At 47.9% G+C, this 22,283-nt stretch overlaps 10 protein-coding genes across 10 annotated transcripts; 5 read left to right on the top strand and 5 right to left on the bottom strand.

Annotated features, from left to right (window-relative positions):
• Positions 1-802: 802 nt before the first annotated feature.
• FMAN_08513 (uncharacterized protein) lies at positions 803-2,467 on the top strand (the record flags this gene model as incomplete). Its single annotated transcript, XM_041835185.1, has 2 exons — positions 803-1,757; positions 1,812-2,467. The coding sequence occupies 2 exons, from the start codon at positions 803-805 to the stop codon at positions 2,465-2,467; spliced, it is 1,611 nt and encodes a 536-aa protein (XP_041685374.1).
• An 854-nt stretch (positions 2,468-3,321) lies between these two features.
• FMAN_08512 (uncharacterized protein) lies at positions 3,322-4,599 on the top strand (the record flags this gene model as incomplete). The annotated part of the gene is made up of 1 exon (XM_041835187.1): positions 3,322-4,599. The coding sequence occupies one exon, from the start codon at positions 3,322-3,324 to the stop codon at positions 4,597-4,599; it is 1,278 nt and encodes a 425-aa protein (XP_041685375.1).
• A 1,095-nt stretch (positions 4,600-5,694) lies between these two features.
• Positions 5,695-6,834, top strand: FMAN_08511 (uncharacterized protein; the record flags this gene model as incomplete). The annotated part of the gene is made up of 1 exon (XM_041835188.1): positions 5,695-6,834. The coding sequence occupies one exon, from the start codon at positions 5,695-5,697 to the stop codon at positions 6,832-6,834; it is 1,140 nt and encodes a 379-aa protein (XP_041685376.1).
• Positions 6,835-7,323: 489 nt separating this feature from the next.
• FMAN_08510 (uncharacterized protein) lies at positions 7,324-8,226 on the top strand (the record flags this gene model as incomplete). Its single annotated transcript, XM_041835189.1, has 1 exon — positions 7,324-8,226. One exon carries the CDS (start codon positions 7,324-7,326, stop codon positions 8,224-8,226), a length of 903 nt encoding a protein of 300 aa, XP_041685377.1.
• A 335-nt stretch (positions 8,227-8,561) lies between these two features.
• Positions 8,562-9,356, top strand: FMAN_08509 (uncharacterized protein; the record flags this gene model as incomplete). The annotated part of the gene is made up of 1 exon (XM_041835190.1): positions 8,562-9,356. The coding sequence occupies one exon, from the start codon at positions 8,562-8,564 to the stop codon at positions 9,354-9,356; it is 795 nt and encodes a 264-aa protein (XP_041685378.1).
• Positions 9,357-9,490: 134 nt separating this feature from the next.
• On the bottom strand, positions 9,491-11,066 carry FMAN_08508 (uncharacterized protein; the record flags this gene model as incomplete). Its single annotated transcript, XM_041835191.1, has 3 exons — positions 9,491-10,610; positions 10,659-10,777; positions 10,824-11,066. The coding sequence occupies 3 exons, from the start codon at positions 11,064-11,066 to the stop codon at positions 9,491-9,493; spliced, it is 1,482 nt and encodes a 493-aa protein (XP_041685379.1).
• Positions 11,067-12,232: 1,166 nt separating this feature from the next.
• Positions 12,233-13,372, bottom strand: FMAN_08507 (uncharacterized protein; the record flags this gene model as incomplete). Its single annotated transcript, XM_041835192.1, has 3 exons — positions 12,233-12,895; positions 12,950-13,149; positions 13,198-13,372. The coding sequence occupies 3 exons, from the start codon at positions 13,370-13,372 to the stop codon at positions 12,233-12,235; spliced, it is 1,038 nt and encodes a 345-aa protein (XP_041685380.1).
• A 735-nt stretch (positions 13,373-14,107) lies between these two features.
• Positions 14,108-15,172, bottom strand: FMAN_08506 (putative isoflavone reductase family protein (CipA); the record flags this gene model as incomplete). The annotated part of the gene is made up of 2 exons (XM_041835193.1): positions 14,108-15,052; positions 15,104-15,172. 2 exons carry the CDS (start codon positions 15,170-15,172, stop codon positions 14,108-14,110), a joined length of 1,014 nt encoding a protein of 337 aa, XP_041685381.1.
• A 1,124-nt stretch (positions 15,173-16,296) lies between these two features.
• FMAN_08505 (uncharacterized protein) lies at positions 16,297-20,616 on the bottom strand (the record flags this gene model as incomplete). Its single annotated transcript, XM_041835194.1, has 3 exons — positions 16,297-19,565; positions 19,618-20,257; positions 20,311-20,616. The coding sequence occupies 3 exons, from the start codon at positions 20,614-20,616 to the stop codon at positions 16,297-16,299; spliced, it is 4,215 nt and encodes a 1,404-aa protein (XP_041685382.1).
• Positions 20,617-21,000: 384 nt separating this feature from the next.
• FMAN_08504 (uncharacterized protein) lies at positions 21,001-22,089 on the bottom strand (the record flags this gene model as incomplete). Its single annotated transcript, XM_041835195.1, has 5 exons — positions 21,001-21,119; positions 21,179-21,542; positions 21,673-21,761; positions 21,814-22,018; positions 22,081-22,089. 5 exons carry the CDS (start codon positions 22,087-22,089, stop codon positions 21,001-21,003), a joined length of 786 nt encoding a protein of 261 aa, XP_041685383.1.
• Between the last annotated feature and the right edge of the window lie 194 nt (positions 22,090-22,283).

The following is a 22,283-nucleotide window of genomic DNA, read 5'->3' on the forward strand; positions in this document are numbered from 1 at the left end:
CCCTCAGTCGCTGTGTCATCCCGAACAAATCCGGAACATCCGGATCCAACACCGGCGACCCGAAATATCTCCCTTAGCTTGTGAAATCCCCTCTTTACGTCAGATCAGGTTATTTTACCTGTCAGAAGACGAATGCGACGGCTCCGATCTCGAGTGGTATTGCGGATGCGATTTGTGGAGTTTCCCGCAATCACATGCATTAGTTCACTGATCAGCTGCTCCTCTACAGAGCCTCAACGTAACCTCAGCGGGAACAGTGGAATTCGTCTGACAAATACCAAGCAGTATTGGCTGAAGAAACGGTGAATGGCAGCTGTCGCAACGGGATCAACGGCTCCCTCCTCCTCGAAACACCTCACTCTTTATTCCCCAGCCTCGTCAATCAACCCCCAAAACAATACCTCGCTCACTAAACCTCAAACGCGGGGTTTTCCCCAACTTCCCAATTCAATCTCATCACTCCACGTTGATCAGGAGATAAAAAGTCACGGTAACATGTCATGGCACCACTTACCCCAAACGCGGGCACGTATCGGAAGCTCGGCCGTTCATTTCCCCGTGGGGTTAAAGGGTCTCACATGCTTTGCGGCTCCGAGAAATATTGGGGTACGCCCCGGAGATACGAATGTCATCGCCCCCTCCCCATTCCGGAAGTGGTAAGATTTTGGGGTTTTGGAGGGATATAAGGACTTGCTTGGTGCCTACACCTTTTGCCTTCTACTTTATAGCTTCATGCAGAGAGAAACTCACCAAACTTGTTCACTTATCGTTATCTTATCAACACGAACGTCACATTCCAGTCATGTCTATAGTACAGCCTATCATCCGAGATCAACTCGTCATCCACGACGATGACGACTGGGACTCAGTGTACCACGTCGAATGGGAACCCGATGCCAACTTCTTCACCGGCTCCGAACTTCGTCCAAGGACACCACTATGCAAAGCGACAGCCGATCACCAAATCACACTAGCCCGCGCCGCAGCGCTGATTATTCGCGCATCTCTAAACAACATCCCTCTGGATATCCCGGACTTTGATCCCTCCAAATTGAACGGCTTCCGAAAACAATTATATCAATGGATGCACGCTTACAACTCGTCTCAAGCGAGTAAGCTTGTGCTTGGTGATGTGACGATGACGGTTACGATTGAGATCTTATCGTCGCTTACGCGCATGGGCGTTGAAGGAGAGATTTTGGCTAAGATTGGACCGAACTTGGGAGCTATCTTACAAGGAACAACTGATCCGATGTCGCTGCTTTTGGAAGGCAATAGGTTCAATCGGATGCAAGATGGTATGGAGTTGATGCAGAAGATGAGGGCGCATCTTGGACAATATCTCTCATCATATGCGACCAAGAAGCCTGTGTTGAACGTGCTTGAGGTCAGCGCCAGCACGAGCAACAACACGCAGACGATCTTTGACGCGCTAAGAGAACAGAAGAGTGTATCATATACTCTTACCGACTCGTCGCTGTCAGTGTTGGAGCAGACCAAGTTGGGCATCATCAAAAACTTCCTCAAGCTTAAGAGTCTTGACATTAACCGCGATCCTATTGAGCAAGGCTTCAATCAAAATACCTACGACATTATTCTCGTCAACAACATCCTTCATACAGCCAACTCTCTTCCAGAAACACTAGCCAACTTACGCAAACTCCTCGTTCCGGGCGGTGTTCTTGCTCTGGTCGGACTCTCAGACATATCACCCGCTTACAGCCTGATCTTGAGTATGAATGAGAATATTTGGTCAGGTACATGTTCTACTACTCACATTGACCATCAAGAGTTACTGACACGTGATTTAGACGAACGTTGTGAACAATTGCCATACCCTTCGAACGACGACTGGAACAAGCTGCTGCAGGGTAGTCAGTTCAGCGGTCTCGAACCAGCAACGAAGACATTCGACTACATTGGCCAATCATGCTACTGTGTCATCTCAACAGCGGTGGCTTCCACTCAGCGCCTAATGGTTAACATTCTTCCGGGCTCAAAGGACAATCTGTTCAGCTTTGCGGATCAACTGGCTTCCGCACTGGCAGAGAACGGGACAGCGTCTACAATCACGCCAACACGTCTGGAAGATATCTCGTCACGATTTGTTTACGTCGTTCTCGATGATGGCTCTGAGTCTCTGAGTGAATATGAAAGTCTCCACAAAGCGAAAAACGTTCTTTGGATCAACATGGGGGCCGGGCTCTCGACACAACGTGACATGAACATCATCAGTCGATTCGCTCGCGACGCTCAGAAGGATAACGAAACGCTCAAGCTCGTGAAAATTGAAGTCAAGCAGGAGTATCCAGAGTATGCAGACCTTCTCAAGGTTATAATGCGCATCATCCAAGTGTCGTTTCAACAGGATCGTGGTTCGAGGACGGAGTTGGAGTATGAGTATCGGAATGGAAGGGTTCTTGTACCGAGGGTAAAGGGATCTGGTATGACACAGAAGATTGCTTGAAGGGATTTAGCTAGGCAGAGGGATGGACCTTCGCGATTTGGAGTTAGTTTTGTCTTATTTGGCGTACTGTTCGGAGTATGCGTTAGGTTGTTTATTGGAGTTTGAGATAGCACTTACATAGGACATTCGTATCAAATATCCTGTCATTCGCCGAATAAATTACTTCAGTCGCCTTTTATCTTCAAATTGACTTTCAGTTTCCTTTTAGAATGAATCTGAACCTTGATGGAACCCATGATAGATAGAGCAGGACACTTGGGAGGCGAACATGAGAAACCTGAGCTGCTCATTATTTACGTTACTATTGTTGACCAATGGAATGTGTACACTTCAGTATTGGTGAGCATCAGTTCAAACGGCTCAGAAAGCTCAACTGTTCTGTGCCCAGATGTCTGTCGCGTAGGAATGCTCGGAGCCATGATACGTGTAGTGCTAGCTGTCATACCTCTGCCAGTACCAGGAAGCAAAGGAGAACAGAAGTTTGCGTCATCTCTTACAGAATTTGGTCTGCCAGTGTCAAACAAGTATCCATAATGCCTGATATACCTTCTACTCCATCATCTCTCCGTCTTGGAATAGCTTCTTCCTCTCCCAACACTCTTCCATCTCTCACTTACCATTACCCAACCCCATCTGACAACCTATCTATCATCTCACCACACATTGTCTCCATCCTATCCATAAGGTGTCGTCTTCTCGTCGCTGGTTGTCGATACTCCCTTTATCTTCTTGACCCCAATATCCACTCACCCATAACAAGGTTGGCATTATCTGTTGCATTGTCTCACCTTGATCTTTCAACTAATTCTCTACCATAGTAGCGACATCGACCCTTCAACTTCTCCAAATCCATCATGTCGTCCGACCTAGTCCCTACTGGAATGTCTGATCTGGATGTCTATCTTTCAGATAGATATGCTCCGACAGATAGTGTCGACCAGTTGGCTACCCCACCAGAGGAGGCGGCTGCCATCCGCCGCAAATGCTCCTATATCCGAAAGAAGTGGTATTTCCCCATGCTAGAAAACCTTGGCTCCGTCCCTAAGGGTCTTGCAAATCCTCTTGGGACACCCACCGCAGGGCTCGGTCACTTCAACAAGCTTCCATCCGACGTCATGAACAACATACTTGTTCAACTTGATGTCAAGTCTTTTCGTTGCTTCCGCAACGCCAATGCCAAAGCTCACAGCATCACCGAAACAGTTCTGGACTGCAGGGAGGTCTTGGAGTATGGGCAGGCCGCAATCACCAGCATCATCCGTACCGGTTTAAGCCGTCATGTAACCATCGGTGAGATCCATCTCGCTCTCACGTCCTCCAAGTGCGGCTTTTGCGAGGCGTATGGGCCAATTTTGTTCCTGCCGACATGCACTAGAACGTGCCACGAGTGTCTTAGAACCTCGCCTCGGATGTCAATGATCGGGACGGAAGAGATCCTCCCATTCTATGCTCGATTCGGCATGTACAAAGGCCACGGAAATCGTTCGCATCTCCTCAAGTCACTCCTCAAGTCGTCCATGGCGGTTATGCGCGTCCGCGACCATCTACGCCCCAGAAAGATGGTTAAGAATGTTCGATGCGTGTTAGTAGATGACCTCTTCTGGTATCAAGAAGAGTTGGGCATACAGACCTCAGACCCGATGCGATACCTCTTCGACAAGGAGTGGCTCCATTTCCGCACCGCCGCCTGCATTAACTTCCCGTATCTCAACACCTCCACAGGTGTACTGGAGAAAGGTCTCAGCTGCAGAGGCTGCCAAGAGGTATTCCAAGAACGAAGCCTGCTGGCAATTGCCGCCGGGACTACCTACGGCGCCGTCGCGGACCGCGACACTTGTTATTCACACGAGGGGTTTCAGGAGCATTTTGAGACTTGCCAGCATGCACAGCAAGTCTGGGAAAACAGCGAGTTGCCTGGTCGGGAGGCCTGGTTTGCTGCGAATGGAGGTGTTCACTGGTGGCTCAGTCAACGAGCCGAATATTGCCAGCGGTTCGCGGATCAGTTGCCGGAGGTGAATAACGAGGGGTTCTGGGTCGCGGTTGGCGTTGCTGTTCAAGTCTTGCTCCACGCTTGTCTCTTGATTTTCTTTGCCAAGTGGTATATCCCAGCGGCTAGTTCTGGGGGAGTCTGATCAGGAAGCTAGGGGGAAAATGTAGCATGGCTTTGTTCGGTTTGTCTATGGTTTTTGGCGTCTGGATGAGATATTCGACTGCGATGAGGCATTTGAGACTATGGGTATATGATTGTGGAAGAGCAGAAAAGCTACTAGATAGCAAGCATGTAAGAATCTTGTAAAGTCCCTGTTTCCGCGAAATCGTGATACATCTCGTCGTTGAAGATGGAGATAACAAAGACGTGCCTCGGCATGCATCTGTTAGCAAACATCCCGACACTAAGTACATTCGCTCCCACCCGTATTACTATTGCTCAGAGCATTAACTGCCGATTATTGTTCCGAGACCCTGCAAACCTCCGATAAACGCGATGTCTAGTTTCATTCCTGCAAAGATAATTGTGAGGCTCGGTTAACCGTTCTTGACATGTCAAATCAGTCTTACATCTAAGAACACGCGTAAATCGAACCTTCGTCTTGAAAAAACAGCTCTGCAACCCATCATGGCCCCAGTAAGTGCAACGGCATCGTGCTTAGTCCGCCCAGTATTGTGAATTATCTATAATCGAGGCTTGTATACTCGCTAATCGCCCAAAAGGACAACTTGAACTTATCTAGGAGCTAGTTTGGGTCATCGATGCCAGGTCCATAAGCCATAAAAGCAAGCTTTCTTAATTAGTCATGTGAGTCTTCAAAGAACCTGGCAGCGACTGCCACGTACTTTTATCCAAAGTGAGTTCGATGTAAGTTCAGTATCTCAACCCTGTCACTGGTCAGTCGCTGAGAGGAACTCAGATTTCTCATTGGAGTTTATCTTCGATCCTGTCATAGGTTAAAGGGCATGGAAAGCATAACTTACCCTGCGATGCACATGACTGAAATTTACCCAGATGGCACCGGTAAAACACTGTACCTTCTATCGTACTCCACGTCCAGCGCCAAAGTGTCCTTTCCTAACTCTACCAGAGACCATGAATCACAGAAGTGAGAGTTTAGAACTTATGTACTTAAAGTAGATAAACAAAGTGTCCGCACGTTTTTCTCTTCCTCTCTCATCTCTCATTTCTCGGAAACTCTTCCATCGATTACATTCCACCTCAACACATCAACGAAATGGCTTCTATATCTGCAGCAAACACCAACTCGGTGCCAGGTCCCTCCAGCATCCCAGAAGACATAATAGCCACTAAAAGTCAAATTCTCAGCACTTGCTTTTACAAACGTACCAAATACTACTTTCCCCATCACGACCCCCAAGCAAAACAATTCTCTCAAGGAATCTACAGATTATTCTCCTACTGCTACAAAACTGAAGTCCCAAACCTGGGTATTTTAGCACGTCTACCTCAAGATACCCTTGAAGGTATCCTCTTGCAGCTTGACATCGACTCATTCCGCCGGTTTAGACAAGTTAGTCGGAGGGCGCGATACCTCGCAACAGCCCTCATCTTCTACCAACGAGTTCTGCGCCACGCCCCTGATGCCCTCAATGCTTTGAGACGAACAGATCTTAGCGGTTATGTCTCATACTCGGATGTCTACACCGCACTAACCACAACAAAGTGTGCTTTTTGTGCGCAGTTCGGTGACTTTTTGTTTCTTCCTACTGCTAAACGCTGCTGCTTTCAATGTCTCCGTACTTCACCAGAGACAGCTCTCGTTAATGCAGCACGAATAAGTAGGAGACAACCGTGGAAGGGCTTGTACACCGACCACGCTGATGCCATCACCAACACCGTAGAGTTGATGGGTGTGCGTTCTTTCAAGACACACAACTGGGATGACGTTCAGAAGATGTCCAAAACTCGTGGCGTTCTAGCAAAGGATTTACTAGCCGCTTATATTAAAGTCGACAGCACCCTGGAAGAACCTGGCCAAGCCCTTCTAAACCCCAGCTGGTTACACTACCGTCTCGCAGCAAGCATCATTTTCCCCTGCCTCGATCTTCGCAGGGGAAAGGTCAAGACGGGAGTAAGTTGTATAGGCTGTCACAGGAAGATCTGGAGTCAAAACGACGCATCGCTCATATCCGTGTCGAACGCAAATATCTCGTCCAATCCGTGTTTTCGGGCTCGCGATCGATCATACTCTGAAGACGAAGCTGTTTCGCATTTCTCCCAATGTGCGGAGTCGCAGCGGGTCTGGCGGGCAAGTGGAAGAAATAGTGTCCGATGTATGTTTATCCAGCAGGGGGGGATTCACTATTACAAAGCGAATAAGTGGCGGCGAGATGAGGAGAACTTGAGTGGCTGAGTGAGGTTTGGATATTTCACCAGTGGGAATGAATATAGAAGAAGCCTAAAAGTCTCGTCAGTCCACAATGATATTTTGAACATAAATCTATATGTGATCTGTCCCGATCTCTCTGATTCTTCATCTTCAACATAGCAACCCATACGAGGTCAGCACAGCCTCATTACGTAGCGTCACAACTGGAGTCTCTCGCTCTCGCTTACCCTGAGGCAGTCGCACTAGTCTCGATCCGTCAAGCCATTCGAGATAATCCAGCCGCGCGAGTGTCGGGGTCTCCTATTGGTTCAGTATCTGGGTTAATTCAGATCTTAGGGCTGAGCACGATGCCGTTATAACCGATGACGAAGTGGCATTTAAGCCGTGTTTACCAGCTACTTAAAGATCTTACGGTCGCTGATTTATTTATCGTATTCAATTCCTCTCATCTCACTCTCATATTGTTTGTCGATCTCTACCGAACTTCACTTCTCATCTAAGCTTCTTCTCATCATGTCTTCAAGCAAAGAAGCAGAGCATCTCGCCAACTCCTCCCAGCCCCCAGATCCCTCACCAGCCTATCAAGCAGAAGCAGGCCCCTCATCTGCAAGCGAACCATCCTCCGATAAGATCCCAACCGCCGAAAATCCCTTCAACTTCCCCTCTGCATCTCCTCTGCCCTCTTACTCCGAGGCTTCATCCGCCAAAGAACCCCCGATCGCCATCCCCCAAGAGAGCCCCACCCAAACATCTCCCTTCCTCAAAGCTTACGCGCCCGCTCTTCTCGGCCACGGCATCACAAAAGAAGCATGGGGTTCATTCCTCGACACCATCTCCGCCTTCATGACAGCCAAGGTCGGAGAGCGCGCTATTAATCACGCTGGAGATGTCGCAAAGAACATTGGCCAACAACCTGTCAATTACGTCAAAAACGTTCAAAATCATGCTAAGAGCGTTGGCAAGAACATCGCTGCTAACACCAAGCGCGGAAACATCCTTGGTGCAGCAGTTGGTGTCGTAGGGGGTGCTATATCAATCCCCCTAGGCGCTGTTTTCGGTGCTGTAGGAACAGTTGTTAGTCTTCCAGCTCGAACAATCGCAGCTGCTACGCGAAAGCCAAAAACAGCCGCTGAACGCGCGGTCGCATATGTCGTTGTTGCGAATCACGATTGGTTGAACAAGCGAGGCCTGCACGCGAGCTTGGTCAATACCGAACAATTGTCAGAAGTCGTCGGTGTTTCTGTAAAGGCGCTATTGGAAGCTTCAGCAGAAGGCGACAAGAGCGCTGGACCACTGGGACCTTTGAGTGCGCTGAGTGATCATATTGCTCATCTGGAGGTCAATGGGCCTGGGGTCGTCGATATCGGGGCTGAGACTTGGTGGTTGGTTCTGGTGAGGATAGAAGCAACTGCTTGAGCGATTTTACCCGGCGCTAAAATGAAGACATTTTTGATCATTATTATTCTTCATCTTTTTTATAGAAGCATTTGTTATTTTGTTGTGATCATGATGTTTTATCGTGAAATGCCGCTTTAGTCAATAACGTTGAGTCACAATTCATCTACCCCGCATACGTGCAATTATCGGTACACCTCGTGCACCAATTCTCGTCAGCCGATTTCGCTCACAAGACTCATATCCCAGCCAAACAAACACGCGACTATCTTCGCCGTTCATATAACCACTCTCATTACATACCCTCATTCCTTACTACTTCAAACTATCACCGGATTTAGCGTCATCTCACCGCCATGGCTCCAAGCCCCCAGGCCATCTCAGGCTACTTATCCAGCCTCTTCAGCCTCGCCGGCAAAGTCGCCGTCGTAACTGGCGGCTCATCAGGCATAGGCCGCGAAATGGCCATTGCCCTTGGTCGCGCGGGCTGTCGGATTGTTCTTGTCGCGCGACGACCTAAACCTCTTCAAGATACTATTGATCACCTTGCGGATCTTCACGTCACAGCTGAAGCGATCGTCGCTGACCTCTCGGACCAAGCGTCTGTTCGCGATGCGATTCATGCGATTAAAACGAATGCTGGGACACCGGATATTCTCGTGAATGCGGCGGGGGTTAATTATAGACCTCATATGAATGACCTCTCACAGGGAGCTTGGGATGAGACTATTGCTGTGAATCTTACTACACCGTTCACACTCGGTCAGGCATTTGGACCCAAGATGGCTGAGAAAGGATGGGGACGTATTATCAACATTATCAGCCAGCAGTCTTTCCGAGCATTCGGAAACAGCGGTGCCTATGGAGCTTCCAAAGCAGGTCTTTTGGGTCTGACACGCTCGCAAGCTGAAGCATGGTCAAAGCATGGCGTTTTGTGCAACGCTATTGCACCAGGTCTTGTTGATACGCCTTTGGCCAGGGCTACGTTTCTTGATCCAGGCAAGGCGGATGCCCATGCTGCGAGGACGATGATTGGAAGGAATGGGCTACCGAAGGACTTTGCGGGTGTTGCCGTTTGGTTGGCAAGTGATGCTAGTGCTGCTGTGACGGGGCAGACTATCTTTGTTGATGGAGGGTATTCGTCCACATGATGACCAATTGAGGATTGATTCGGGATATGATACCACGGACAAGATAAGACTGGCAAGATTGTACAACTGTGGTAAATATAGAGGGTTTCACTACATACTATGCTCGACTCATACATACATCCTCATTTGCCATGTTATGCCTCACCAGTCAACGCATGCCTATGCCCTCTGATCTGCCTCTTATGCAAGGCCCTAATCGTAAACGCAATCCCAATCAACCCCACCGCCATCCCAACCATAGTAGGATACCCCCTCGGATAACTCGGCGCCTCAACCTGCTGCCATATAATCAACGGCAACCACGCCTGAAACACATACGCCATCTGATTCATCGCCCCCGTAACCAGCGCCCTCTCCTCATTATCATCACTACAGATCTCATGCGCCCACGCAAACGTAAGGCCACTGATCCCGCCGCCAAAACCGCACAGCATAAAGCATACCCACGTAAACGGCGTAGGGACCTTCCAGACTGTGAGTCCCACGTAGGCTATGATCTTGACCAAGCCGGAGAATACGATTGCGGGCCAGCGTGCGCCGCGGAAGAGACTGTCTGATGTCCAGGCGTAGATGAGCGTTGTTATGACGCTGATTACTTCGACGATGGTGGGGTAGAGGTTTACGTCGCTGATAGAGTAGCCTTCTGATTTGAGCCATAGGGGGAAGGCGGGCTGTGAGTTTCCGCCGTTGCCGTTGTTGAAGAGGATGTACAAGAGGACCAAGGTGTAGATATGCCAGCTTGTGAAGATCTTCTTGAACTTGGCCTTCGTGTAGGGTGATCTTTGGGCTCGACCTTCAAGTTCCATACGTTTTTTTGCTAGGGCGATGTCCTCTGGTGTAAAGTACCAAGCTCTCGTAATCTCGGGTAAGTCCGGTAGGAAGAAGAAACCTGATATGGCGATGGGGAGAGAAACAACTGTATTGGTGATGAACAACCACTGCCAACCGTGATACCCATGTACGCCATCGAGATTATGCGAGCCAGCCATGAGATAGCCTGAGACCATGGATCCAACGTTACCCATGGCGTGGAAGAGACATGATCGTTTGGCAAGTTCGTCTTTGCGATACCATGAACCGACGATGTATTGCATTCCAGGGTAGAAGGTACTCTCAGCGAGACCAATGAAGAAACGAAGGACATAGAGTTGCGTGGCGTTTGTGCATTTTGTGAGGAGGATTGTTAGGACCGACCACGTTACTTCGCAGGCGGGGATCCAGATACTCGGTCGGATGCGTGTTAACAACATGTTACTGCCCTGTCAGTATGTCGATGGCTGGTAGAGGGAAGAACAGGCTTACCTTGGGATCTCGCCAATGACATAGCCAACAGTCCAACATGTTTGCATATAATTTAACTCATTACCGAACAAGTTCATGTCTTCTTTCATACCAGAAACAAAGGCATTGTTGATGTTCACCTGCTTTGTCAGTCACAGCCCATGCCCATCGACAAGACTCACTTACCTGATCCAAGTACTTGATGAAGTATCCCAGCGACGCCAAAGTCATAAGAGCAGCATCAAGCTTGAACAAGAACTTGCGCTCTTCGGGCGATTTGTCGAACGTATCCCATATGTACGACTTCCAACTCCTCTTGGGCGTTTCTTGCAGGACAGCTACGACCGGTATATCTGAGTCCGAGCCTGGACTAAGTTCCGGTGTGCCTTTGACCTTCTCGGTCGAGACTTCTTTGCTACTGTCTGCCATGTTGATTGCGTATTCGGGAATGGGGTAGGGTTGAAGATGGTGGCTGGTCCGAAAGAAAACCTTCTTTTAAGCTTATTTTCACAGATGACGATACGACGTTAATTCCCAGTCAGCCTATATCCCCCACGAGATCGTTATTTACTGCTTTTGGTAATCATGTCGCCTTCTAACCGATGTAGCATCCTGTGTGGCGAGCGGGATGCATGAGCAGTATTCTATAATCCGCCCAATCACTGAACGAACAATCCACGGCTCATTCTGCACATCAATTGCGTCAGCATCTGTTTCACGAGATTATTTCCGAAATTACTCAGATCTGCGTTGATGAGACCAAGAGCAGGAGACATGCATCCGCGATTGTAACGTCGGGGTAACTTGGTGATTCGCTAGCTGCGGTGACGTGACCAACACCTGGTATGTGGTGATCATCCAGTTCAGTATCTCACTTCCGGGCAACAAAACAACATCCGAGATAAAGCAATAGCCTTGTTTTTTATTAAATCCCTTGGAAAGATGTTGATACTTAAAACGCCATTGTATTACTCTTGATTCGATAGGAAATTGCTTCTGAATATTTGGCTCATTCAGCCACTCTATCAAGAAACCACTGCTATTTTCGAAAATATGAGTACCAGTATCAATGCGTTACCAGTAAAGTGCTCAGTGATACTGAACTTGTGGCATTGTGTATCATTGGTCGCCGTGGAAGTGGTACAGGTTAGGCAGCTTGGTGTTGCCTAAAGCAGACTGTCAGATCGCCTTGATCAACATTAGAGGTACAACTGAAGAGCAGCGAGGTCCCTAATAAGGCAAAATGATGGCAATATTGGTTAGACTATCCTTAAAATATAGTTGTCGTAGCGATGGAAGCCAGGCCATCGACAGGGAGATCGATATAGTCACCCCATTCACTTGTGACGACGAACAAAAAGCAGAGTATGTTTAAATACACCTGACTCATGCCTACAAAGAATACAACCTATGACTCTGACATATGAAACGCGTTTCTTCCGCGTAGGTCCAGACCTGACCTACTCGACTTAGAACACCCAAGTTCATAATGGAAACGCTATCCTCAACGAACGCTCATCTGCCGCAAGAAATCATTGCCAGATACAACCGTCACAAGTTTCAACCGCTACATCAAAGCGACAGCTATATCCCACTCAAGCCTCTGTAAGCCCCCCAGTCAACTTCAAAATATTCCAGTGGAGCAAGTCTCGTGTCGCAATCGCATCCTCAAGGCTATCGTGACCTCTCCCCTGCTGTATGGCCCGGCCCAATCGCTCCTCCGCCAACTTCTTCAGCGAAAGCCCAGTCTTCTTGTCATCATTGTCGCGCTCGACGATAAGGGTGTCGATAAGTCGAGGATGAATCCATCGCAATGAAGTAAGATCTGATTGGACACCATGACCAATAACGATGGTCTCTGAACTCACGAACTTCCAGACCAAAGACCGGGCGTTCTTCCAGCCAAACACGCACTTTCGCTTGTTCCGCGCTTCGTTCATCATCTTCCATGTTACGCCTGACCACTTGGTGTTCAAGTGCTGCATTGGAACATCAGGCCAGACGAATTTGTCGATCAGAACATCGCTGGAAAAATAGTCGATAAGAGTCAGGCGGATCAACTCATTGTCACCAGATGCGGCAGTTCCCATTTCGCAGTCAATCACGACAGCTTTGCGTGTCTCCTTTGTCGTGGTAGATGGCGTTGCGGAGTACTGCCAACGACTGGAAATCTCTTTGAGGGTACGTTGTTCAGGTTTGTGTTCATCCTCTTCCTTGCAAGGAGGGCCCATCACATGCTGGTCACAACAAGTCCACTTCTGTCATGGCTGTTAGTGAGCCCTGTTTATTACTGGGGACTTCAGAGCTACTACCTTGTTGACAAGCTTCCCGTCATGAAACTTGCAGAGCGCAGCTGGTTTGCTCGGCTCTTTCAGCTGCAATTGATCCATCCGAATTGCATCAACCTCGTCCGTGACCTTGCTCTGCAGGGAATTTGGATTAGTCGAAGGCACGGACTGTTTTGCGAGAAATGCCTTTTGTCGACTTCTTCTTCTTTCTTCCTTGATAAGTACTGGACATGTCAGATCATATCTCTGGGATCAGATCAATGGATTCTTACAAATGTTGCATCTCGCACAACGTCGCTTTTTCTCGAGGTCGGCCTCTGACAGGCTGGTTGTCACAAAGCCTTTTGACGATAGAGATTCTGTTGAATGGACGAGTCCGAAAAGAGAGTCCAGATAAGATGGCTGGTCCAACATTAATGTGCTCAAAGGCGCGATGGGGTTCTCCATGATGGAGCCGACGAGGTTGAGATAGTAAATGAGGCTATAACGTCAACAAAAAAGTAAACGATAAGGTTAATGAAAGAATAAAGGCTACAACAGACGTCCCGTTGAATCTTGGTGTGATGTTGAAGGGAAGAGGTAAGACAAGCAACTGCGGGGCCTCCAGTTTAGTTTGACCGTCTTGAGGGGCAGTCTGCGCCGTAGTTCCAGCAGTGGGGCCCTGATTCAACTGCAGTAGGGCCAGTGCCACTGGAACTTACAGTCGTTGAATGTTAGACGTTGCAATGAAGGGAAGCTACTATCGAAAGCGAAACTCAAAATTCAGATAGGAAAGAAACGCAGTTGGAAGTAGAAAATAACAGACAGGTCAAACAGTTTCTGGCGCTGGTCTAGGGCCAAAGCCAATCGAGTCTATCTGCATTGGGTGATAAATGAGGCCTCCCTTGGCTGCCTGCAGGCTGTGCTGGATCCATCGCAGAAGCCTGTTGAGTGGAGGCTCATATTGTGGGAGAGGGACTCGTACTCAATTGACCTGCCAGCTGCCCGAAACAGTTGCTCAAGGGATGCAGTTTCTCCATCGGCTGACCTGGTTGGGTGTAAAAGGCCTTCCGTTCGCTTCGACAATCCGAGCGATAAAATTTTGAGGTACATCGAGGCTTTATTGAAGGACTGGTAAGACTGGGGACTGAGTGGAGTGACTAAATATACTGAAAATGCACATTTGCATAGCCTTTGCCTGAACTAATGCTTCATGCGCTCACCGCGACCTTTCAGAACCTCAACCAAAGCGATTCCATCCTTCGTAGCCTCATCCAAATCCTCTTTCGGCAAGCCAAGCAGTTCATTCTGCGCTTTCGCAGACAGATCACTCGGATCCTCAGGGAAGAACGCTCTCGCGTAGAGCAGCTTACTGAACCCAGACATGTCCCCTCGCTTGACCTGCGCCATACCCTCGTCGTACCGCTTCTTACTAGACTCATGAGTAACAGTCCAGTCGGCGTCCGAAGTACCAGTGACACGCTTGACACTCTCAAAAAGATCTTTTTGGCTGACGACGAAGCTGTTCAGGTAAACAGCTCGATTCAAGAAACTTGAAACCGTGAGACTATTGTCGTGCTCATCATCGGGGAGTTCCTTCAAGCTAAGAACCTTGGCAACAGCCCTTCCAACCTGCGCAAGCGTAGAAGTTGAGTTCTTCACATTCCCATCATCATGTAGCGTAAGTGTCTTTTTGTCAAAGTCAAATCCGAAACGACTCTCACCACCGGCAAGACTGTAGTCGAACCAGAATCCGCAACAAACGGTAATCCACTTCATACCAAGTCTCTGAATCTCATCTCTGTTCTGTTTGGCGATCGGTCCAAGCAGAGTGTCTTCCCCAAGCTTGACCTGTTCAATGTCGCCAGCGTAGCCGTTCGGCATGATGTACGGAACTCCAGCCTTGGCGGCTGCCTGGACAAGTTTGCCGTCAGTATCTTTGGGAGCATTGGGAGCCAAGGTTATGATGAGTAACTGTTGGTTCTTCAGGGCAGCGATGAGTGTTGATTCGTCATTATAGTCGATCGTAGCGGGGACAATTCCATCGAGAAGGTTGTTAGTGCTTCCCTGGCGGGTCAAAGCGGTGATTTTATGTTTCCCAGTCTGGAGAAGCGCGCTGGCGATGTGAGAGCCGACTGTACCGCCGGCCTGGCCTGTTTGTTAGTGCCGTTCGGTGGAACAAAGGCTGCATATACTTACGCCGACGATTGCGACTCTCTCGATGGAGTTAGTGAAGTCTGCTGGCTGGTCCTTAGCGTAAATGGCCATTTTGGTCGTTGTCAAAAGTGAAAGTATGATAAGAGCGAAGAGTAATTGTGATTGCAGGTGTCGGAGGTGATAGTCGTGCTTGATGAGATTCCATTGCGGGAGACTTGGTCTCTTTTATAAGTTGCAATCTCATTTCAAAGGTGTAACCGAGATGCTCAATCATCTCTGGATCTCGGTATTTTCGTATATCATGGCTTACAAACTGATTCACTCTGCCCGTTGCATTCTCGGGCAATTTCTGCGACGGTACCCACATTTGCCCGGTCTAACGGGTGTAGTGCGGGAATAATGATGCTTATTCATAACTTCGAATAAGCCGAGATGAAAAGACCGAAAAGGATCAGGACGGTCATTGTTTTCCCCGTACCGCAAAGCCCAATGCATGACGGCAAGCTCAAAAAGAGCGGCAATTTACTGTCCCTTACTAATTGGCCCTCAGTGGTAGGATAACCTGGTCTTACAAACGGCTGTGGAGCGAAAACTCGAGAACGCGTGGCCTCGGCCCTTCACTTTTCGAATACTGACCTTCATGGTACGTTTCGAGACTGATGTCCATTCGAAGACAGCTTGATTCTTGATAATAATACATTTCCAAGCATCATACTTGACCTATAATAGACTTTTTTTTACTTTATGTGACTCTTTGTATAATAAGTTCGCGAGTCAAGGATGCCTCTTTTAGGGATCCAGTAGCTCCTGATGTTGCTCATAGGGTCAGCGACTAGAGATCGACAGAACTTGAATATTTATAGGCCGGGACCGTTATCTCTGAAAACTTAGGTCTCATTAACTTTCACAAAAGATGGCAGACGAGCTTTTCTGTATTTATGCCAGTGAAGTCTGTAGTAAGGCTGCAGAGGCGCACGTTCGGAGATAGTGAGGACAAGCAGACATGAAGCCTAAGTTTTGGTAACACTGGTGGGCAATGAATAATACTTTAGTGTATGGGAATCAAGAGCCCACTGACTGTTTGCCATGACTAAACGGACCGGGGCCAGGTGACTCGACTTAGGTGCTTGAGGTACCTACCGATATCTTCTGCTACATGAAATAATTCTCGCTTCCGGCAACGGCACTCTTCTCTTAGGCACTCAATTTCTATTTGAAGACCTTTGAAATACCGACTAAGTCTCCCGTATTGACAGAGGTAGAGCAAAAAAATAAGAAAACAATCCAATAATCAACGCAAGGAAAATCCAAACAATACTGTTGCCGTGAAGTGAGTCCTGATAGACCTCAAACTTGCGAGGTGCAATCGCAACTTCAGTATTCGATGCTTCAACTCCTAAATCATGATCTGGGTATCCTATGACCCCAAAACTCTCAGGCTTGTATCTTTTCCATCTCTTGTCGTCTGATATATGGTTCAATGACCTGCGGACCTTCATGGGTACTCGAGCAATAATGAGCTGAGAATAATGGCCGTGAAGGGAAAACTTGATCAAGTAATTTGGCCGAGCGCTGGAAAGTGCCGTCAGTCTTGCGACGATAGTAACCGTAGGCGGCAATGTTCCAGGAAATCGCCATCGTCGAAGTTGCGAGCGAAGAGGGAGTTGTGGCGATGTGCTGTTTTGTAGATCCCACATGATAGAAAACCAAAGCCGAGTCAAGCATCCGAAGTAGCCTTCCGCGTATAAGCGACAACAATTGCTGATCTCATATCCCTCTCCATTGATATATACGAGAGGGATCAACGGATCTAAGAAGTCATAGATTGGCATGTAAGCGCTCAAATCCCCCTCAAACAGGCATAGAAGAACCTTGAGATATTTTGGACAAAGGCATTCGCTACCAAAAGGCTTTCTCTGCGTATCGGGAGATTTTTGAGATACGATACCTAGGTGTCCGCTCATCATAGCGAACAAAGCAATTCGAAAGAGAGCTCTTTGTTCTTGTTCGACCTCAAGCGTCTCCTGATCCAGAAGAGCACGAGCGTGGTGCAATCTACCATGAAACGCAGCTGCAGCTAATGTGCTTCCAGAGCCGAAAGTAACACTGACGGATGGGTCTGGACCAGCGTTGAGTAAAGTATCGATCAAGCATAGCTGACGGTGTGCTGTTCCTTCGATACACTGAAACGCGAAATCAGATCCACTGAAGCCCAGACCATGGAGTTCATAATCATACTTGAGACACGAGCTTAAGGCCCTTCGTAGGGTATATTTCCGACAGGCCATCCAAGGAATATGAGGGTTAGATTCAAAGAAATAATGGGACTTCCTTACTCCGCCGAACTCCTTCCACATGGCTGAGAAAATTGCTTCCATATGATCCGGACAAGATAGGTCAATCGATGTGTCTGACATCTCCAACAAAGATCGAACAACCGGTAGATTCCCGTCTCTCAATGCCCATACTAATGGCAAAGCTCCTTCATAAGGCTCTTCTATGTTAGCGCCAAGCTCAACGAATAATGGAACCAGGTTGAATTTCTTGTTCCGAACCGCCAGACGAAGGAGGTGGTCTGGATCATCCATCTCTGTGTTTGCACCGAGAAGAACTCTAACAGTTTCTTCATCGGCATACTCGATAGCGAGCTGCAAAGTAGGCTTGAGTGGTGTCCAAAGATTGACGTCTGCACCTTCATCAAGAAGTCTCTGTATGAAGTATCTTCGACGCTGTTTTCTTGAATGCCACAACGCAGCTATCAATGGGCTATGTGCCTTTACTGTATTAGGATTTTCTTGACCCGTGATATCCCCAAAAAGGCGGTGCACATCGTTCACATCTGCCCCAGCTTCGAGTAAAGCCTCAAAAGCTTCCATGTTGTCGCGTTCTATTGCTGCTATGAGAGGTCCCGGGGCTCCCCTATTAACCTCTACATTTGCGAACAATAGAAATTTCCAGATAGATTCATGCTCATGCATAATGGCTAGTGTAAGAGGAGACGCTGTCAACATACGGCAAACTTCGAGTTCTCCCCCAGCCGTCTCCCACTGGTCTCTCAGAATATGAAAGATTCCGTAGATGGACATCACCTGAAGAGGTGATGATGATGTTTGCAAAGGAAATCTGCGCCCTGCGGTTCTTTCTGCTGCGCGATATCCGAATCTCTCGGTTGCAAGTAAGAGACGCTTCCAAGCCTTGAATGCCGAGCTACCTTGGGAAACAGGTTCGAAGAGGTTCCTTAAAAGGTTGGAGAGTTCAGAGTATCTGTACTTAGGTAAATCCAGTTCATGGACATGCCTGAATACGTACTTAATTATATAGTGGCACTGAACAGTGAATTTAACACAAGAACCATCTGGATGAGATCTGCTTGGCGCAATGACCCACAGAGGAGGTTCCTCGTCGTGCCACGAAAATAGCGGCTCGCGACCAAAGTCTCTTTTTAAGTCTCTTTCGAGGAACTTGATTGAACAGATGGCAACGTGGTGATGCGAATCAAGCATGCTGTAATGATACCTCTCGACGTATTCTCTCGCCGATAAGTGCGAGAATCGCCAGACATTCGACTGCAAATCGTAGACAAGCAGGTTTCCACAGATGCTCTGGATAGTATCCGGCGTAAAAGCCGTATCAGCCTCTATCGTTCCAGAGTCGGGGTCGATCTGCATCATTAGCAAGAGTTCGGAAGTCTCTAATGGTCTGAATGCACACAGAGCCCATTGCAACGCACGCCTGGCAAGTTGCTCTTCATACGGGGACATCTCTTGGATCTGATTCCAGACCACATCATACGCGCCCTTGAGTCCGATGGGTGAGGTCTTGAGTTGTTCCCTGATACTCCTTTCGCTCCAGAGTTTCAGTCGACGGACCTGATCAACCTGTAGTGCTGCCCATTGGAACATTCCTTGGCTTTTCTCATGAAACACCGATTTGACTTTTTGCTGGAACTCGGGACTCATGCCACCCCAACGAGTGTCTCGGAACAACGTTTCCTCTACAAAAGATGAGATGTCTTCTTCATTATCTGTTGCCTGCATTTCCATGACGGGTGTTTCTTTGAAGTGACGCAGAATGTCCTCATCAGGCCTGCTGGAGATAAAAACGCGAAGCTTTGCGCTCCCATTCGTCAGGTTACTGAGAACCCTTATAAGCTCCTCTCGAGTGATTCTGTCACACTCATCAAGCGCATCAACAATAATTGTAGTTTTGGAATAATCTTCGATGAGCTTCTGTATCCAGGACTCGCAGGTTGACACATCGAGGCTCGTACCGTTGAGTGCAAGTGTGTTAGGTAGATCTTTGAGAGCCATGTGGATCATTCCGCCACCGGTTTCCCTGATTGGCGTGGCTAGCTGACGAAGAATGCTGCGGAGAATATCCCGAGGATTCCGTCGATTCTCCTCGTCCCTTTTGCAATAACAAAAAGCCAGTGCCTCGCTTGGCTCAGCCTTCCCGATGGAATAGTCGACTACTCTTGAGATGAGAAACGTCTTGCCAGCGCCAGCTAGAACGCGTCAGCTTGGAATAAGAATGAAGTGGACAAGTCGAGAACTTACGATTTCCATAAAGAATGGTCACTGATGAAAGGCTTTCCTCCCATTGAATGAATTTCTCTTTTTTCAATATCCATTCGCAAGTACCCGCCGTCCTCTTGCCACTGACTTCCTCATGATGAGCTTGAAACAGGATAGCAGAGATATCTTCAAGGGTCTTGCGTCGTTCGGACTCATCGATGCGAACTAGGAGTTCTTGTACTCGATGACCTAGTTCGGTGAGCGTTGGCTGGATCTTCTGCAACAAGTCGAGAGATTTGCGCGATAAAGTGTGACTCAGGAATTTGTGGCAATCTTCTCCGCATTTCAGGACCTTTTTGTGCTGTACTTCCAGATCCTTATGGATGTTCGTCACCTCGGATGAATTGAACAGGGCTGTTGCTTTGCGTTTGGCCTTGTGTTGGTTCGAGATCACATAGCAATACTGAAGGGCACATAGTAGCTCCGAGTAAAGCTTTATCAATTCCTTATGCAAGTTATCAAGACACTGTTGGCTGAGTTTGGTCTCATCTTGAGTTGTCCCGATGTGCATGGACTCTTTTGTGTACACCATTTCCAGAACACGGCCAGAGAAAATGAAGTGCGGGGTTAAGGCGAGAAGGTCAAGAACGCTATCTGCCTGTTCTCGTTCAGCCAATATAGCCTATGTGAAGTTAGATTTTGTGGTAACGCGATCAAGACGAGAAGATATGATACCTGCAATATGAATCGGAAAGCGGCCCATGGAAGGGCTGCATGAACGGGATCAAATGAAGAGACGACATCACCAATTCCTTTGAACTTATCCAACCAGTGAATGATTTTATCAAAATACCTCCTGAACTTGTGATTGAACTTTTCAAGTTCTTTCTGCTTTTTAGATGTCTGTTCAATGAGCGCATCGATCTGTTCAGTCCCGGTCGCGTTGGGCTGTATGCCTTGTTCGAGAGAGACTAGCCAAACTTTCACATCTTTTGGAACATTCTCACGGGCTATTTCCCATAGGCATACTGAGGTACTCATAATGGCCTAAAGAGGGCAGAATGGACAGGCCATGATAAGTGTTGTTTTTGTAGCAGGACAAATGGTGCACATAGCAAAATGGCTCAAGTGGGGTATCAGCAATGGAATGTGTTGGTTGCAGCTGCTCAGCCGCACTGCGCCCTGACGTGTCAGCCTTGTATTCCGCCTCTGCAGGGGGTTTCTATTATTAGTAATTCCTGCCTTGAATATGTAAATACAGGAAACCTGATCAATTAGTGAACGATTGTTAAAATGACTTTACCTCTAAGGCTCTCGTCTAACTTAGTTAGGATAGCGCAGTACTTTACACAAACGGGTCCTGTCACATCGAGGCTATATACACGTTTTGAGGATAACTTAGTACTCGCAGCACAGCGTCAGTCACTACTTTGAGACTCGTCGAGCGGCGACATTATAAAACAGGCTCCCATCATAGATCCCTCTGATATCCTCCTTCATCATACGCCCATCATCCGGCCAAAGCAAGATGTAAGTCGCCATCCCTATAACAGTAGTTAGGACTCGTGAACCTTGAAAGAGATATGGGTGCTCCTCTACTCACATTCGAAGAAGGCGCCGCCCCATCCAATGGGATCAGCGATCAGCCGCTGACCCTTCATTAAATTGCTCACGTCCCATATCGTCAGGTAGTCTCGACCCTCTGTATACTTGGAGAACATGTCTTCGAACTTCTGTGGAATGAAGCGTCCTTCAGTATCGTAGGTTCCAGTGTCACTGCCATGCTTATCCTTGTGAATGTTGTCGATGTGGATTCGGAAGAAAGGATCGGGGAGGAGCGAGGATTGTGTTGGATACGAGAAGTTCCCATGGATAACCAAGACGGAGACTACGGATAAAATGATTCCGTAGCCTAGTTGATAGAAGCCTCTGAGGGTGTCAATTGGCCAGATCACTCCATCGTGATCCTTGAAATAATTAGTATACCGTTGGAAGTCCTGAGAGAGAGGGATGGTATCTTATCAAAGAAATTGCAATGCTGCTGCAGAACCTGGGAAACATGAGCACTGAGGTCGCCAGAGTATGTATAATCCTTACAGTTTGATCCTGGTGCCGTTGAGCCCAGTCATTCTCTGTCGTTCCCTCAGGACGCTCGTGAGTAGCAGCAAGATTGGCTCTCGCAACTCCTAGATAGCGTGAGCCACCAAGCTTCGACCATCTCGAGCTGAGGATGATTACCTGCATGGGCCAGTCGAGGCTTGTCAACTCCCGGCTGATACGGCTTTCTTTCAACAGTCACGGGAACTGTATCAATTGAAGTCGTGATAATAGAATTGGGATCGACCTTTAGCGCATCGGAGTAAGACTTTGTGTCCTTGGGGTCGTTGAAGTCCACTTTTGCGAATTCAAAAACGAATATCGTGTCAAAGGTATGTTTAATGAACTGGAAAGCAATATGTGTGAGCCTGCTTTATATTAAATGTCGCTACTGGAATGCAATCATACGTTTAACATGTGATGATGTGGATATAAACATTTGACGTCATCCATCCAAGCCAAGTCATCACAATCGCACTCCTTTCTGCAACGCGACACCGTATGTGCAAGCAAATTGTCTAGTCTTGTAACCGGGCTCTTATAATCTTCCTATTGATAATTGCCCTGTACTTGTTTGTCAGGCGATGTTCCAGGTTTGCTGCTACTGCATG

This window comes from Fusarium mangiferae, assembly GCF_900044065.1.
Source record: "Fusarium mangiferae strain MRC7560 genome assembly, contig: FMAN_scaffold009, whole genome shotgun sequence".
Lineage (NCBI taxonomy): Eukaryota > Fungi > Ascomycota > Sordariomycetes > Hypocreales > Nectriaceae > Fusarium > Fusarium mangiferae.